Source organism: Conger conger, chromosome 5 (assembly GCF_963514075.1).
Source record: "Conger conger chromosome 5, fConCon1.1, whole genome shotgun sequence".
NCBI lineage: Eukaryota > Metazoa > Chordata > Actinopteri > Anguilliformes > Congridae > Conger > Conger conger.
Window position 1 is genome coordinate 52,812,649 of NC_083764.1, and position 13,522 is coordinate 52,826,170.

Here is a 13,522-nt window from a genome sequence, read left to right on the forward strand (position 1 = left end):
ACAATGCAAATGCAATTCACAGCGTTAATATGACATGGTATCAACTTTTGCTCAGATTAAAGGAAAGATTATAATGCTCAAGTCCATCAATAATTCGCAACAATGGCTTACTTAAACTAAACTGAACTGAGCTCATTTAGAGGGAATAAAGTGTGAGCCTTTGATGGCTTGGAGGGCTGTTGCCGCTTGCATGCATTGCAGGAGACTTTCTTGTTTATTATTATTTCATGTCTAACTCGTAATATTTACAAATGGCACTCCTGAGGAGCAGTGGAATGTATAGCCTACATGCCACATGGATACCATGACCTGTACGTGAACTGTACTTTTAGGCTACCTAACAGACAAAACAAAAAACATGGCTTGTTGTTTATCGGTGTTTTTGATATTGAGTGCTACGAGACGATGAATTTGCTTGGGAGGAGATCATTAATGCAGTTAATGCATGTAACTTACGTACAGTATAGGTGTCATGTTAACTACAGTCGCATAATCAAAATGAAAAGGTTGTTTTATTTCAAGTTGCGTTCATTGTCATTCTCCTTACAGTCGGGTGTAAGAAAAAGACTGGAATACAGTACCACTGGGACCACAGTGCAGTATAAGCACAGCCATAAACAATTAAAAACCGAAATAAATACAGGAATTATAACCTGTATTTGCAATAAATGCAAAGTCTGCATTTTTTCTGCTTGGAGGATATTATCAAAGTCGACTTGGACAGCATACGATCCGTGAAAATGGTTGATTGGCTTTTGAATAGGTTACGATCTATTACACATGCACGCCCGCACAAATGCATAAAATATACAGGTGGTCACGTGTGCTGCACATACACATATTATAGTCCCCCACACCACACCACAGACCCACATATTACGTTCTACCGCATCTTGTGTTGAATATGTACGTTCCACAGCACTGTGGTCTCAGCCCAGCTTTTGCGAGTCCCTGGCAGTCTGAACGGGTTTAGCGCACTCAGACGAATCGGCGATAACATTGCTGCAGCCATCCCGCTTCCTACAGCCACAGATGACACATACACCGCATACACGCTTCTCTCCTTCAACCCTACAACTGCGCAAGGCTCACCGGCTGTAAAGAATATCAGTGTGTGAGGTTATAATACTGTATGGCGTATTGCATTGGTATTGCAATGTACAGCACACTGAACACCCTCGCAGTTTGTTTTCAATTAAAGCTTTCTTCAGTGTACAAGAGGGATGAGTCTGCTCGGTGCCTGCACGGGGGCCCTGCTTGTTTATCCGCCCTCGCTGGGCTTTACGGAATCCCGCCGCCTGTTTTGTGCACATCTCCCTGCAGATAATCGTTCAAATCCAAATCCTCTTTTGGGAGCCAAGTGCCGTGCCCTGCCGAAAATATTACAGTCCCCCCAGCTTATAGTGACTAATAGTTCCCCTGCTTTTTCGAGACGGCTTGGCGTGAGCCGAGGGTTTTCCGGGTGGGGAATGGGGGTAATTTGGCAGGGGGGGTGACGTTTGGTGACCCTCGAACAGTTGGGAGTGCTGACGCAGAGGAAGAACTGGGTATCGATCGGGGTGCGATCGTCGAGCGTCACGGCATCCCTCTGTCTTCGCAGCGGATCACGCTAATTGCATCTGTCTGCTCCGGGGATGTCAGCCCCTTCCGGTGGCAGGCTTGTCAAATCTTTGGAGAAAGGGGGGCGGGGGGCGGGGGGGGTGGGCGGCTAGGGGTGCTGGGGGTGGTGGTGGGTTTAAGATTGATCCCACCCATTTTCAAGAAGCTCGAGAGAACGCATTAATTTGGCAGGAGGTGAATTTAACAGTTGCATGCAAAATTTTTCAGAGGCCTCTCACTGCACCGTTAAACCAGTTGGGTGGGGGAGTGATGGGGAACTCGGAAATGAAGGGTTAAAATGTGTGTTAAATCCTGTACTTCAAGGGGCCCTCCACCGGTGGCTCTGCACTGTGGCAGGCTCCCTGTCAGGGCTGCGATGGAAAACTAGGCGGAGGTTAAAGTTGTGCTCGGCAGATCGCTGCGATGTCCTTTATAGCTCCCTCGAGACTCGCTGAATCGCATTCCCGGGTTGCCCATCATTACCGTCCCAGCGAGAGGTCTCTGGAGACCCGCAGCACTGAGAGGGGCAGCGGGTGGTTCAGTCGCAAGAGAGAGGGAGGCTGGAATCTCGGGGGAAGGGGCTGTTAATTATGCCCCCATGCATCTGACACCCTTGTCCCTCCACAGGATGAAGAGGAGGAGATCAAACAGGAGATTAACATGCTGAAGAAGTACTCTCACCACTCCAACATCGCCACCTACTACGGCGCTTTCATCAAGAAGAACCCCCCGGGAATCGACGACCAGCTCTGGGTGAGTCCCCCCCCCCCCCCCCTGTGCACTCTTTTTCAGCGCCTCTCCCGCCATTAAAACTGGACGCACCGCAGTATTCTCCGCACCACGGAGCAGGCGGGAAGCGTGACTCCTCCGGAGTCGTAAATTCTCCGCTCGTTCCTCTCCATGAGCTCGCCGGATACTTCCCGGACTCGCTTGCGTGGAGGTCTCGTATGACTTTCGGAGGAGAATACGCAAGCGGCATGGCTGATGAGCCGATCCCAAAATCCCCCTCAATAAGGAGGGGAAACCTATAGCCTAGTGCAGCGCTACTCAACTCCACGTCCTGCGGGCCGCAGTGTCTGCAGGTATTTGCTACTACCGTGCACTACACCACCTTTAATACTTTCATCGTGTTTCTGCAATGCCCTCTTGTGCAAGTTGCATATAAAAACCTAGAGAGTGTGACCAGCCATGTTACTCCTTTGACACCGCATTGGTCCAGGGGGGATTGTCCCCTGTTTAGTCTAATCAACTGTGAGTCTCTTTGGATAAAAGTGTCAGCTAAATAACAAATTAAGGAGCCTGTCCATTTTCAGCGGTGAGGTGTTATGAGAGCGCCCAGGCGGTGTCTGTAAGGGTTCATTAAGGCCGTTGTCCTGTAATATCCCGCATTGGTGGCGGGCCCCTTCTGGCACCGTCCACAGGGTGTGAACCGCCAAACGTGATGGAAGGGCCGCTGTTCTGTGTGCACCTGCGCCCGCGCCTTTCCGTTTCTCACTCCATCTCACCTATCCCATCATTCACGCTGCCGCTCTCTTTCTTGCTATTTTCCAGCTTGCCGCTCGTCTACCTCTCTCTCTCGCTCTCTCTCTCTCTCACGCTCTTTCCATCATCCCCGGTCTAATTTTACATCTGTTCTCCCCTCCCCGCTGTTTTGTTTATCAGCCCTTGGAGCGTGGCTGATGGTGGTTCGTGTGGAGGGGGAGTAGAGGCTGTAGGAAGGTTCATTCGTGGCATTTCAGCGGGTCGCCGCTGCCGCTGTGTGTCGGAACCTTTCTGATGAAGGGCGCTGTTGTTGATTACCTATTCAGCTGTGTTACTCCCTCTTTCTTTCTCTCTCTGTCTCATTCATGCTCTCTCTCTCTCTCTCTGTCTCCATCTTGCTCTCCATCCCTTTCTCTCTCTCTCTGTCTCGCTCTTGCTCTCCCTCTTTCTCACCCCCTCCCTCTCTCTCTTTCTGTTTCTCTCTTGCTCTCCATCCCTCTCTCTCTGTCTCGCTCTTTCTCTGTGGCGCACACACGCACGGAGCAGACAGTTACTCACCGGCAATCTACCGTTGTTTCGTTTACCTTGCAATTCTCATTTGTAGCGCTTGTGTGATTTTCTGTTTTTTTGCATTACTCGAAATGAACCCCAGGGAATGCTAGTCATTGACCTGTACAATGCGGTTTCACAAGCACGTCCAACCAAAGCCTTCGCCTGGTCTGTTTGTCCCTCAGGACAGCCCAAGGTGGCCTTTAATACAGTACAACAAGTATATGCAGGTACTAAAATGCATACAGAGCTCTCCTTAATGCCTGTGCATTTCTGTTTGCTTAATTAAGCGTAAGGACTGCAGTAGGATCGGAGGCGAATCAGAGATTGGGTTGGTGCAGACGGGGGCACTTAGAGCCTGTCCCATCTTTGGGGATAATTACATCTGTGTGATTGAGGGCCCGTAAGTGGCTTCAGGCTCAAGGACTGGCAGAGGCATTTATCCTGTGTTTGGAGTATTAATGGGAGAATCACCATGGCGGCACTTGGTCAGAACAGTAGCCCTCGCAGCGCCTGGGATCAGCGCTTTCTTTACGGCCCCCCGTTTAAAAGCTTGCTTAAAACAATGTCCGGATTTGGATCCCGCTGTAAAGTTTAATTAAGCTCCGGGAGATTTATTCTGCGCACTCCGGTGCCGTTCTGGCGGACTGTAGATTTGGGAAGGGTTCGGCTTTGTGGGTCTCGCGACAGCCCCTCCTCGCTGAGAGAAACGGCGAGGAGATGGAGAGGGAACGACTCTAATGGATAACCGTTAGCAACGCTCTCTACCCTCAAATCACCTTCCTGCTGAGGAGTGTGTGTGTGTAATGTGTGTGTAATGTGTGTGTGAATGTGTAAGTGTGTGTGTGTGTGAGCGAGAGTGCGTGTGCATGTACCTTATGTGTACAGTATGCCTGTGCACGTGTCCATGTATATACGTGTGTGTGTGTGTGTGTGTGTGTGTGTGTGTGTGTGAGAGAGAATGTGTGTGTGTGAGCAGTTTAGTTGGTGAATTCCCACTCTTCTCTCAATGGCGCTGGTGTGAGTGGTGATAAAGGATCTGCAGAAGTAATCAGAAGGCAGCAGATTTAATTGCCTACTTTGGTCCTTCTAATGTGGCCATATAAAGGGATATTATGCAAAATGTAAATTATACTGCTTAAGCCACCCAGGGAAAGGGCATCTGCTTAGATTAATAATAATGCAATGTAATGATAACTGTAACAGCCACAGAAAGAGCTGACAGGACGCAAAAACACACACACACCTCCTTTTCCTGACCTCGACTGCTCCCGGCCTCAGCGGTCCTGTTCTATGAGGTGTTCCGAAGTGCATCATGGGACCACCCCACCCCCCCCTCACACACGACAGGGCCCCTCCAAGAAAATGAGACACTTGCTGAGATTAGCCCCTCAGAGGAGAACAACAATAGGACAGAAAGGACTCGCAGTAGATTGCCCCGGCCGATTCTACAATCCCTCTCTTGTGCTCCAGTGGGTAGAGGAGCAGGCAGCTTAGTGAGTAATGCGCAGGGATGTCTGACCGGACAGCGATGGACCACCAGATCGACCCTCTCCCAGGACCACCCCTCCTTGGCGCCATGGGTTTCACCCGTCTAGGCAGCCAAACTCTAGCGGTTCTAGCAAATTCCACGCCATTTGTCAGGAATATAAACAACTGATTCAGAAAGAGGTCGATGTAATATGCTTCCCTCAACTCCCTCTTCCCCCCCACCCCATTTTACAGACAAACATCCGTTATGATTGTGGGACACAGGACTACAAAGCTTCTTACCAAGAGCAGCGATCCTGTGCTGTTGGGGTCATTCATACAGGCCCATTCATATGTTAATTCAAAAGCTGTGCATCACAGAATTCTACATCCCTGTTCAAAACACAGAGGGGTAAAAAAAGTCTGTCTTCAGACAGCACCATCTGGCGCCAGGACACATAAGCTTAGTGGACCTCTCGATGCCAGTTCTGACCACAACAGAAAGACATTGCCTGCCTCTGATTGGTCCTCAGCGTCCTGGTAGCCTTGAGCGTCCTGCTGTGGCCAATGAAAAAGCAATACCAGCCCTAGTCCCCCACTAAAGAGAGAGAGACTAACCCTGGTATAGTGTGCCTTCAGAGAGCTGTTGGTGGTGTTCTACAGCAGTGTGCTGCAGTACTGTTGTGTGACATGAACCAGGGCCTGTTTGATTACATCCGCAGTCATTTTGGTAATGCATACATGGATAAAAGAAACGTACTAGACAGTCAACACCGGTTTATTTATCACAATTCACATTTTCAACGTTCGTTACGTGTGTACTGCCCTCTCCCTGGTCTGTCTTAGATTGTCACAGTGCTGCTGTGACACGGTGCTGAATCATGTTAGGGCACGTTTCAATGCCTCCCCGGTTTCTCAGTGGCCGCCTCGAAAAACGGCTTTCTTTCTTGTAATTTATTTTCATTACGTGCCAAAAATCCGTCTGCCCATGCCCCCAATTACACATTTTCCACGGCACTTTTCTGCTTCAAGTGCATCCGGCGTCGCCGAGGCAAATGGATTTTAATAATGAAGTATCCCTGGGTTATTTATCAGTGGCCATTTTTCACCAAAAGACTCCCAGGCTGAAGATGGAAGCGGGGGGCAACAAAATTACTCAATTACATATTAACCACTAAAATGGCTCCATCACCCACTCTCTGCCCCTCTCTACATTGTTAGTAGTATCAAGAGTCTAACCTTGAAAGAGCAGGAAGTGACTCGGATGGAGGTAGATTGGTGAGAGAGTGCGAAGGCAGCCGTCTGTGGTATAGTAGAATCCGACATGGCAGCGCCACAGGAATAGCACGGTTCCACAAAACATTATCTGAGAGAACTTTCTGGCAGTGTGGCTGGCAGTTGGCATGATAACGGACAAGACAGACAGGTTGCAGGGTGGGAGTTAAGACTTGGGGCGTTGGGTGGTGGTTCTTCTTAGGCCTGGACAAAATGTACTGTGATAGCCCTGGACATTAATCCAAAAGACAGAGCTAAATTACATCCTAATTATAGTTTTCAGCCTGGTTATTCCAGTCATTCTAAGGAAGCGACAGCTATATGACAAAAGTTTATATAAACAAATGGAGAGACTTGATTTCAGTCATGGTTCCGCAATGTTACCACCAAAGCAAAACAAACAAAAAATGAATTGTCAGAGACAAACACACTTTATTTATATTGCAACCGAGATTTGTTTATGTTATATTACCTTACTGTCGGAATTCCCGCACAAAGCGTTGACAGGTGAATAATTATTCTACTATTACACTGCCATTTCAAAGAGTAATATGTTTTCAGCCCTTCAGCAAAATAATGTGATTACCATTTTAATACGTACAAGTGATTATATCGATGAGAAAAGGCGTATTTATATGCAAAATGAATTTGTGTAATGTTCCTTATAGGCTTTAATTCATTTTGATAACCTTCAGGCGGACATGGCTGTCACAATATTTTTGGGCTTGTTTCATTTAAATTTAATTTACTGCGCGTCACGTGGTGGACGGGGGCAATAAGATTTTGGCCTTTCAGTCATTTCTCGCCCGGCGTCAGACGGACGCCGTTTATGACATGGCCGACCTTTTTCGCGAAAGGGTAAGTGGATTAATTTATTTCCCCGTGATTGTTTTGGATGACGGGGACCTCGTCCGTCACGCTTATTCAATTACGCGACATCACAGGTGACTAGCATTTGCTGGAAGGCCGTCTCCGAAGAGGAGCGGAAATCTTCAAAACTTTCCCCTTGAAAATCTGCCCACCGCAAGATTCATGCTCTGCTCCAGGATCCTACTGAAAAAACTCACATCTCATGTTTTTATGTATCAAGCAAATTCATCCATACATCCTTGCGTATATGTAAATATACACAGCTGTCGATGCGCTTCTGTAGAGCTCTGCTCGGATAAGAGATTTATTTTCCCTGTAGATTTATCTACTCTCCCCCCATTATCCCCCACCCCCCATGTGTGGGGACAGTGTGGAACACTAAAATTTTTTCATCTTTTAACAACTCCTTGATCTACTTCCGAATAATGAATAATACTCAGGTATGCGATGCGTTTCCCTGTGTAGATATTCCACGTAGATATATATATATATTTTTTTTCTTTCTGAGAAACTAGGCTGCACTTTAAATTGGTTGTGAAACGGCTTTCATTGAAACTGAGCCATGAGAGAAGATGCCTTCGTTTTGAGTTTGGTTATTGTCCATTTTCATTGTCCCTTTTTTTTTGGAATGAATTCCACTTTTGACCCTTTTTTCCCCTCTCTGACACAAATTCTAAGGTGCAAATTTCTGAGTACTGACCCGGCCTGCATATTTTTACTTTTCTGTGAGATAGGAAATTAGGGAGAGGTGAGGTCAGATTGGGTGCTGGGTACTGTACTGTGGAGCTTTTAATGTGTCCTGACAACACATGATGCTCAAAGCAGGTTCCTGCCTCATGGAGAACCCACGGTGGTTCTCAGTGACGATAAAAGAACTGAGTGAAAGTGATTGGATGGACAGACTCAGCCTCTGTGAATCACCTTGTTTCTGTGTCCAAGTCACTGACATTGACTTTGTTTTGAGCTAACTTTATGACCGTAGGGAACTGTTACTGGCCCTGATCTTATTTTGGACAGGCAGCCTAAGGCGGCTTGACCAAAGGCAGCCATTGAGCATGTCACTGCGTCATCGGCTAATGCTTTACCTGGACACACCACTGAGGATGAGACCATGGCCGTGTCCAAAATGGCTCATTGCGGTTTGCATCAACTTCTAGTGAACACTGTTGTTTACGGTGCATTATGGGATATTTCTAGTGCCCTGAAAATGTGAGTAAAATTTGATTTCGGAATTCAGACACTAGAATAAGATGGCCGACGGCCAATCTAGTTCACTATTTAGTGAATAGGGAGCCATTTCGGACACTGCACAAGATGGCTGTCTGTCTTCTTGTGTTCTCTCTTAGATCTCTCTCTCTCTCACACACACACACACACACACACACACACACTCACATTGGCATGCAGACTGATGCTGTCCCTTCCCTCTCCATACAGCTGGTGATGGAGTTCTGTGGCGCTGGCTCGGTGACAGATCTGATCAAGAACACCAAGGGGAACTCACTGAAGGAGGAGTGGACGGCCTACATCTGCCGGGAGATACTCAAGGTAGGTCTGGACTTGCAGCTCCCTTACTTAGTTACTCTCTCTGTGTCCACTGCCTGACTCATTTCACTTAGTCTCCTTACAGATTCTGGGCTCATTCCAATCCATTATTTTTCTCCACATTTTTCCTTTTCTTGCTGCTGACTCAGAAATTGAGCGCCATCATCTTTAGGGACATTTCAACCCATTAAATGCCTTCTAGGAGATAGAATTAGAAGTTAGGAACTGGGGAGGTCACCTCTCCCCATCTGCCACGCATTGGTCACGTCTGTAGCTGACATGGCGTCGAAATTACATTTGAAGGAGCAAGGACATTCCATTTGCCTAATTCCTTTACTTACTTTTCCTGCCCCCTCCCGATGGGTAGAGCTAGCGCAAGAAAAGGAGGAAAAATTTGGGATTGGAATGAGCCCTCTGCCTGTCCTCTTACTGAAATTGTCCTCTCCTGCAGGGTCTGACGCACCTCCACCATCACAAAGTTATCCACCGGGACATCAAGGGCCAGAATGTCCTGCTTACAGAAAATGCAGAAGTCAAATTAGGTGAGTGTGTGGCCTTCTGGGACAGGTGGCCCAGTAAGAAAATGGGACAGATTCTCTGGTTACATTTTTTCATGAAGCCAGTAACTGTAATGCATTATGAACATATTCATTGTATGTCTGATGCACTGTAATCATAGTTCTTAACATATTCATGTGTAATGACCTTTATCAACACTCATGTATTCAGATATTAATGTAATTACCTACAGTATAAGGTCAGGGAGTATAATACTTCCGATATGTTCCTTTGCAATTATTTTGTGCCAAGGTTTTACGGTGACATGTATGACATGTATAGCATTCATAATCCCTGTTATGATGCTGTATGTGATTATAAGCCCCTTACTATGGCTTGATATACTACAGCTACTTAGCAGTTCGAGAAGGACCCACAATATCATATTCTGTCCTCAAAAGAAAGGAATAAACCTTGATAAAAAGCCCAGTTTTTTTTTTTTTTTTAAACCGGCCACATTGGCCACCTGCAGAGAATAGCTAAATTCCCCCTTGGAAAACCTCCAGGCCTAACCCTTGCAACTTCCTTCTGTTAAAAAGCAACTTTCTGAGAACGATCTGGTAATTTTCTTCTGCAGTATATTTTACAGCTATTTTTTACTGCTTATACAGTTATATAGTTAGTTTTCCTTTCATTACTGAGCAGATAAATCACCCTTGAGGGAGAAGGGAAGGAGTGATCCAGTCGAGAGAGAGAGTCCTTTTTTTAATTGGAGTATGTATGGTCAAGGTAAAAGATTAATGTAATATATTAATACTGGCTTTGTTACCAGAATGCAGGCAGTATCAACTAATATTGATGGGCAGCACTAAACGAAAGAGACTGAAGTCTTCACCTGCTGCAGTACTGATCTTTTGTTGGTTTCATGTGATGAAGGGGTTTTTTCAGTTTCTGCTGAAACTCGCCCTTTTCCACCGAGCAATTGGCAATTTCTGGGAGACGGTAGGGTCTGTGATTTTTCCTTCATGAAGACACTGGGGAAGCTGCGTCTTCATCTCGGTGCTCCTGCAGCAGTCTGCGAGAAGAGGCTTCGCTTACGATAACAAGCGGCTGCACTGCGTTGTTCTACACAGAAATGTAGAAAATGGAATGAAGCCGTCATTGCCTCACCACTTGAGGTTCAGCCCTTGACAGATTTTAGAAGCGTGATTATTGATGATATCTCTGGCGAATGCTTTGGCTTCAGTACTAAAGCCAAGAAGTTTTGTACTAAAGAAAACCTGTTCGACAGACTGAACTTCATTTGATACTATTTATTGCCTTGCGGGCCATTGTTGGGCTTTCTATTTGTGGTGGATTGTAGTGTTTTATGTTCCCCTTGGAAAAGAGGCCTTTATTTTTTACTGGGATTAGCGTTTTAACTGAAGAATAAAATAAATCCCGGTTGGCCCAGGTTCTAGCTTTATTTTGATACTCATTTTAAACAATTTTGCTTTTCTTATCTTGGGGGAAAGTACATGAAGGTTTGCTCAGTAAGTGTCTGTATCTTACAATATGAAAGCCATAGATCTATAGAAAAATGTATAATAAAATGTAATCATAAAGGTTTAGTATACGGTTCAATACTGAGTATACTCAGTCATCATTACCCACACATTCTAGAACAAGCACAAGTGTTCAATACTGCAGGATTGTGCTGTTAATTGTTCAAAGCTCAGCTAGTCCCTAACTGAATGTGAATGTGTGCACTAATTGCTGGTTTTGTTTACTTTTTTTGTCGTTGCTATGGTAACCTCCAGGAAAAAAAAAGTCAGACAGCCTACTTGAATGCTTAAATAATAACTTCCTCCCTCATCACTGCTTACTGTATATTAATCTTCCATCTCCAGCTATCGCAGAATGAGGAGATAAGTGTTCTGTCAATCCGCATTTGCCTTTTTTGGTCTGCAGTGGATTTTGGGGTGAGCGCCCAGCTGGACCGCACCGTCGGCCGCAGGAACACGTTCATCGGCACGCCGTACTGGATGGCGCCCGAAGTCATCGCCTGCGACGAAAACCCAGATGCCACGTACGACTTCAAGGTGAACATCTGCTCCCAAATGGCACCGGTCCTTTTAGAGGTTACTGAAATACGCACCTGACCGAGCCTCGCCCCTGCACTGCGGTCCTCAGACCTGCGGGCTAGCCGCTGGCTCCAATGAAACGCGGCCACTCGGAAAAAATGAAACTCGCGAATCAAGCGTTTCCCAAAATTAGCACAATTAACCGACCCCTCAAACCTCACAATGCCTCCTGGCAGAAACCCCACTTCAAAATTTGATTGCAGGCTTCGGTGGTATGGATTTTTGTGCTTGAAATACAACCACTCCCAACATAACAATGCAGTGTACGTTTCTCTCTCCAAGCACTTTGCCTAAGTGGTGGCTCCTGGGCGAAACACTCGTCTCTCTCTCTCTCTCTCTGCGACTTTCATAAACCCACCGCCCCCCCCCCCCCTCATCATAACTGCGCATTTGTCTCTCAGTGACCGGATGCTTCAGCCTTTTCGAGTGGCTTGCTGATAGAAGTGTCCTTGTGCTCTCAAGAGGGGCTATCACAGGCAGCGGTCACAAAGGAGAGTCTAAGCACACTTCTCGTCAAACAGCCCTTCACATCGAACCGTTTTCCCCTGGGAAAGCGCAAAGTGCAAAGCCCTGGGCGTTACTGTTAGACAACACGGTTGTGTAGTAATAATAGTAATGAATGGGAGTGGGTCGCACAGCTTTCAGATGTGGACCGTACCAAGTGGAGGTAGGGGAGAAAGGTGTAAATATCTGATGTGCTCGGGTAGCATTAGGAAGGTGAAAGCAGCCAAGGACATCTCCATAGGACATAGGTTTTTTTGTATGGTAAACCAGCAGTGAGCACCTTGTCATTAATATGGACTGGAGTATAGCGATTGGAAAGTGACCATATGGTGGTAATGTTGTACCTTTGAGCTAAATGGACGTTTTTTTAAATGGCTGACATGTCACATGCAGGGCTCCTTGGATAAGGACACATTCTATTAATTGGTTTTGTGTGACATCACTTCCTGTATTGGCTGCCGTGTTCTAATGAGGACTTTTCGCATCACGTTTGATGTTATTGACATTTAACATACTCACTTGGGATCCCGATTTGCTGCAAGGGCATTAAGATGCTGGTCGCGAAGGGGTGCACTTGAAAATTCACTTGATAATTTCCTCAAGCACATTACTGTTGTATTATGTTTGACAGACAAACATGTGTAGCAGTTCCACCCCACCCCCCACCACTTACAACCAAACTGTACCATACTCATGAAACCCCCCGCCCTCCCCTCCACCACACTGAAAGACGGCCCATTCCCTCCCCAGCTCTTTAAATATTAATACCCCCCAAAGTCTAGAGTCAGATCCCGCAACTACATTTTTAATGGTGAAAGCTGTTATTGTCGCGCTGAGCTCACCGCATTCTGTTCATTTTCCTCCAAGTGTTCCTTCTGGTTTCATGTCTCAAATATATGAGGCTGTCGACACAGAGGGTAGAGGCAACTGTTCATGTTAATATGGTGAGACAAAATTGTTTAGGTGCCCCCCCTTCCCCCCTCCCCCCCTTCACATGCTATGAATTTCCCATCATCCAGTATTTTATTCAGGAGATTTGGTTATACCAAAAACTGTGATAAAATCTAAAAGAAATCTATTTCTATCCTCACGTCTTGTCTCCAACCCATTAGAGTGAAAAGCTTGGCCGCTTGGGGGTTTCATCCTTGGGGTCACACCAGTAACTTTCCCATTTCTGTTTCGCCAGTCAAACCGGCTTTGCGCTCACCCACGCTCTGTGAAATATAGAACTGGAGAATCCGAATCTCTGAATGGCGAGTCGGTGCCGTAACCTCGTTAGCTGTAGTTTATGGCGCAGTAATGCAAAAACCGATAACTCTGAAAAGGGCGTCGGCCACGTATACGTCCAGCCCAAGCTATCGACCGACCTTTACAGAATGTCAGCCAGCTACTGGGTTCCATCACAATTATTTCATGTACTGCAATGTGCTGTGCGTCGAATGACTGATGGCCAGATTTGCTTGGTGATTGGCTGACGTGGTTTTCCTCGTTCAGTTCGATGTTCTGGTTTATTTTTTTTGTCCTTTCAACACCACGCCGCACCACACCACAACGCCCAACAACGCCCAACAACGCCCAACAACGCCCAACAACGCCCAACAACGCCC

At 46.5% G+C, this 13,522-nt stretch overlaps 1 protein-coding gene across 11 annotated transcripts in view; it reads left to right on the top strand.

Annotated features, from left to right (window-relative positions):
• LOC133128189 (TRAF2 and NCK-interacting protein kinase-like) overlaps positions 1-13,522 on the top strand; it is a 104,631-nt gene that overhangs the window by 46,505 nt on the left and 44,604 nt on the right. For all 11 annotated transcript variants that reach the window (XM_061241521.1, XM_061241522.1, XM_061241523.1 and 8 more), the window contains exons 4-7: positions 2,227-2,352; positions 8,683-8,793; positions 9,242-9,332; positions 11,239-11,369. In XM_061241521.1, coding sequence (XP_061097505.1) covers positions 2,227-2,352; positions 8,683-8,793; positions 9,242-9,332; positions 11,239-11,369 — 459 coding nt within the window. The remainder of the gene's footprint in view (positions 1-2,226; positions 2,353-8,682; positions 8,794-9,241; positions 9,333-11,238; positions 11,370-13,522) is intronic.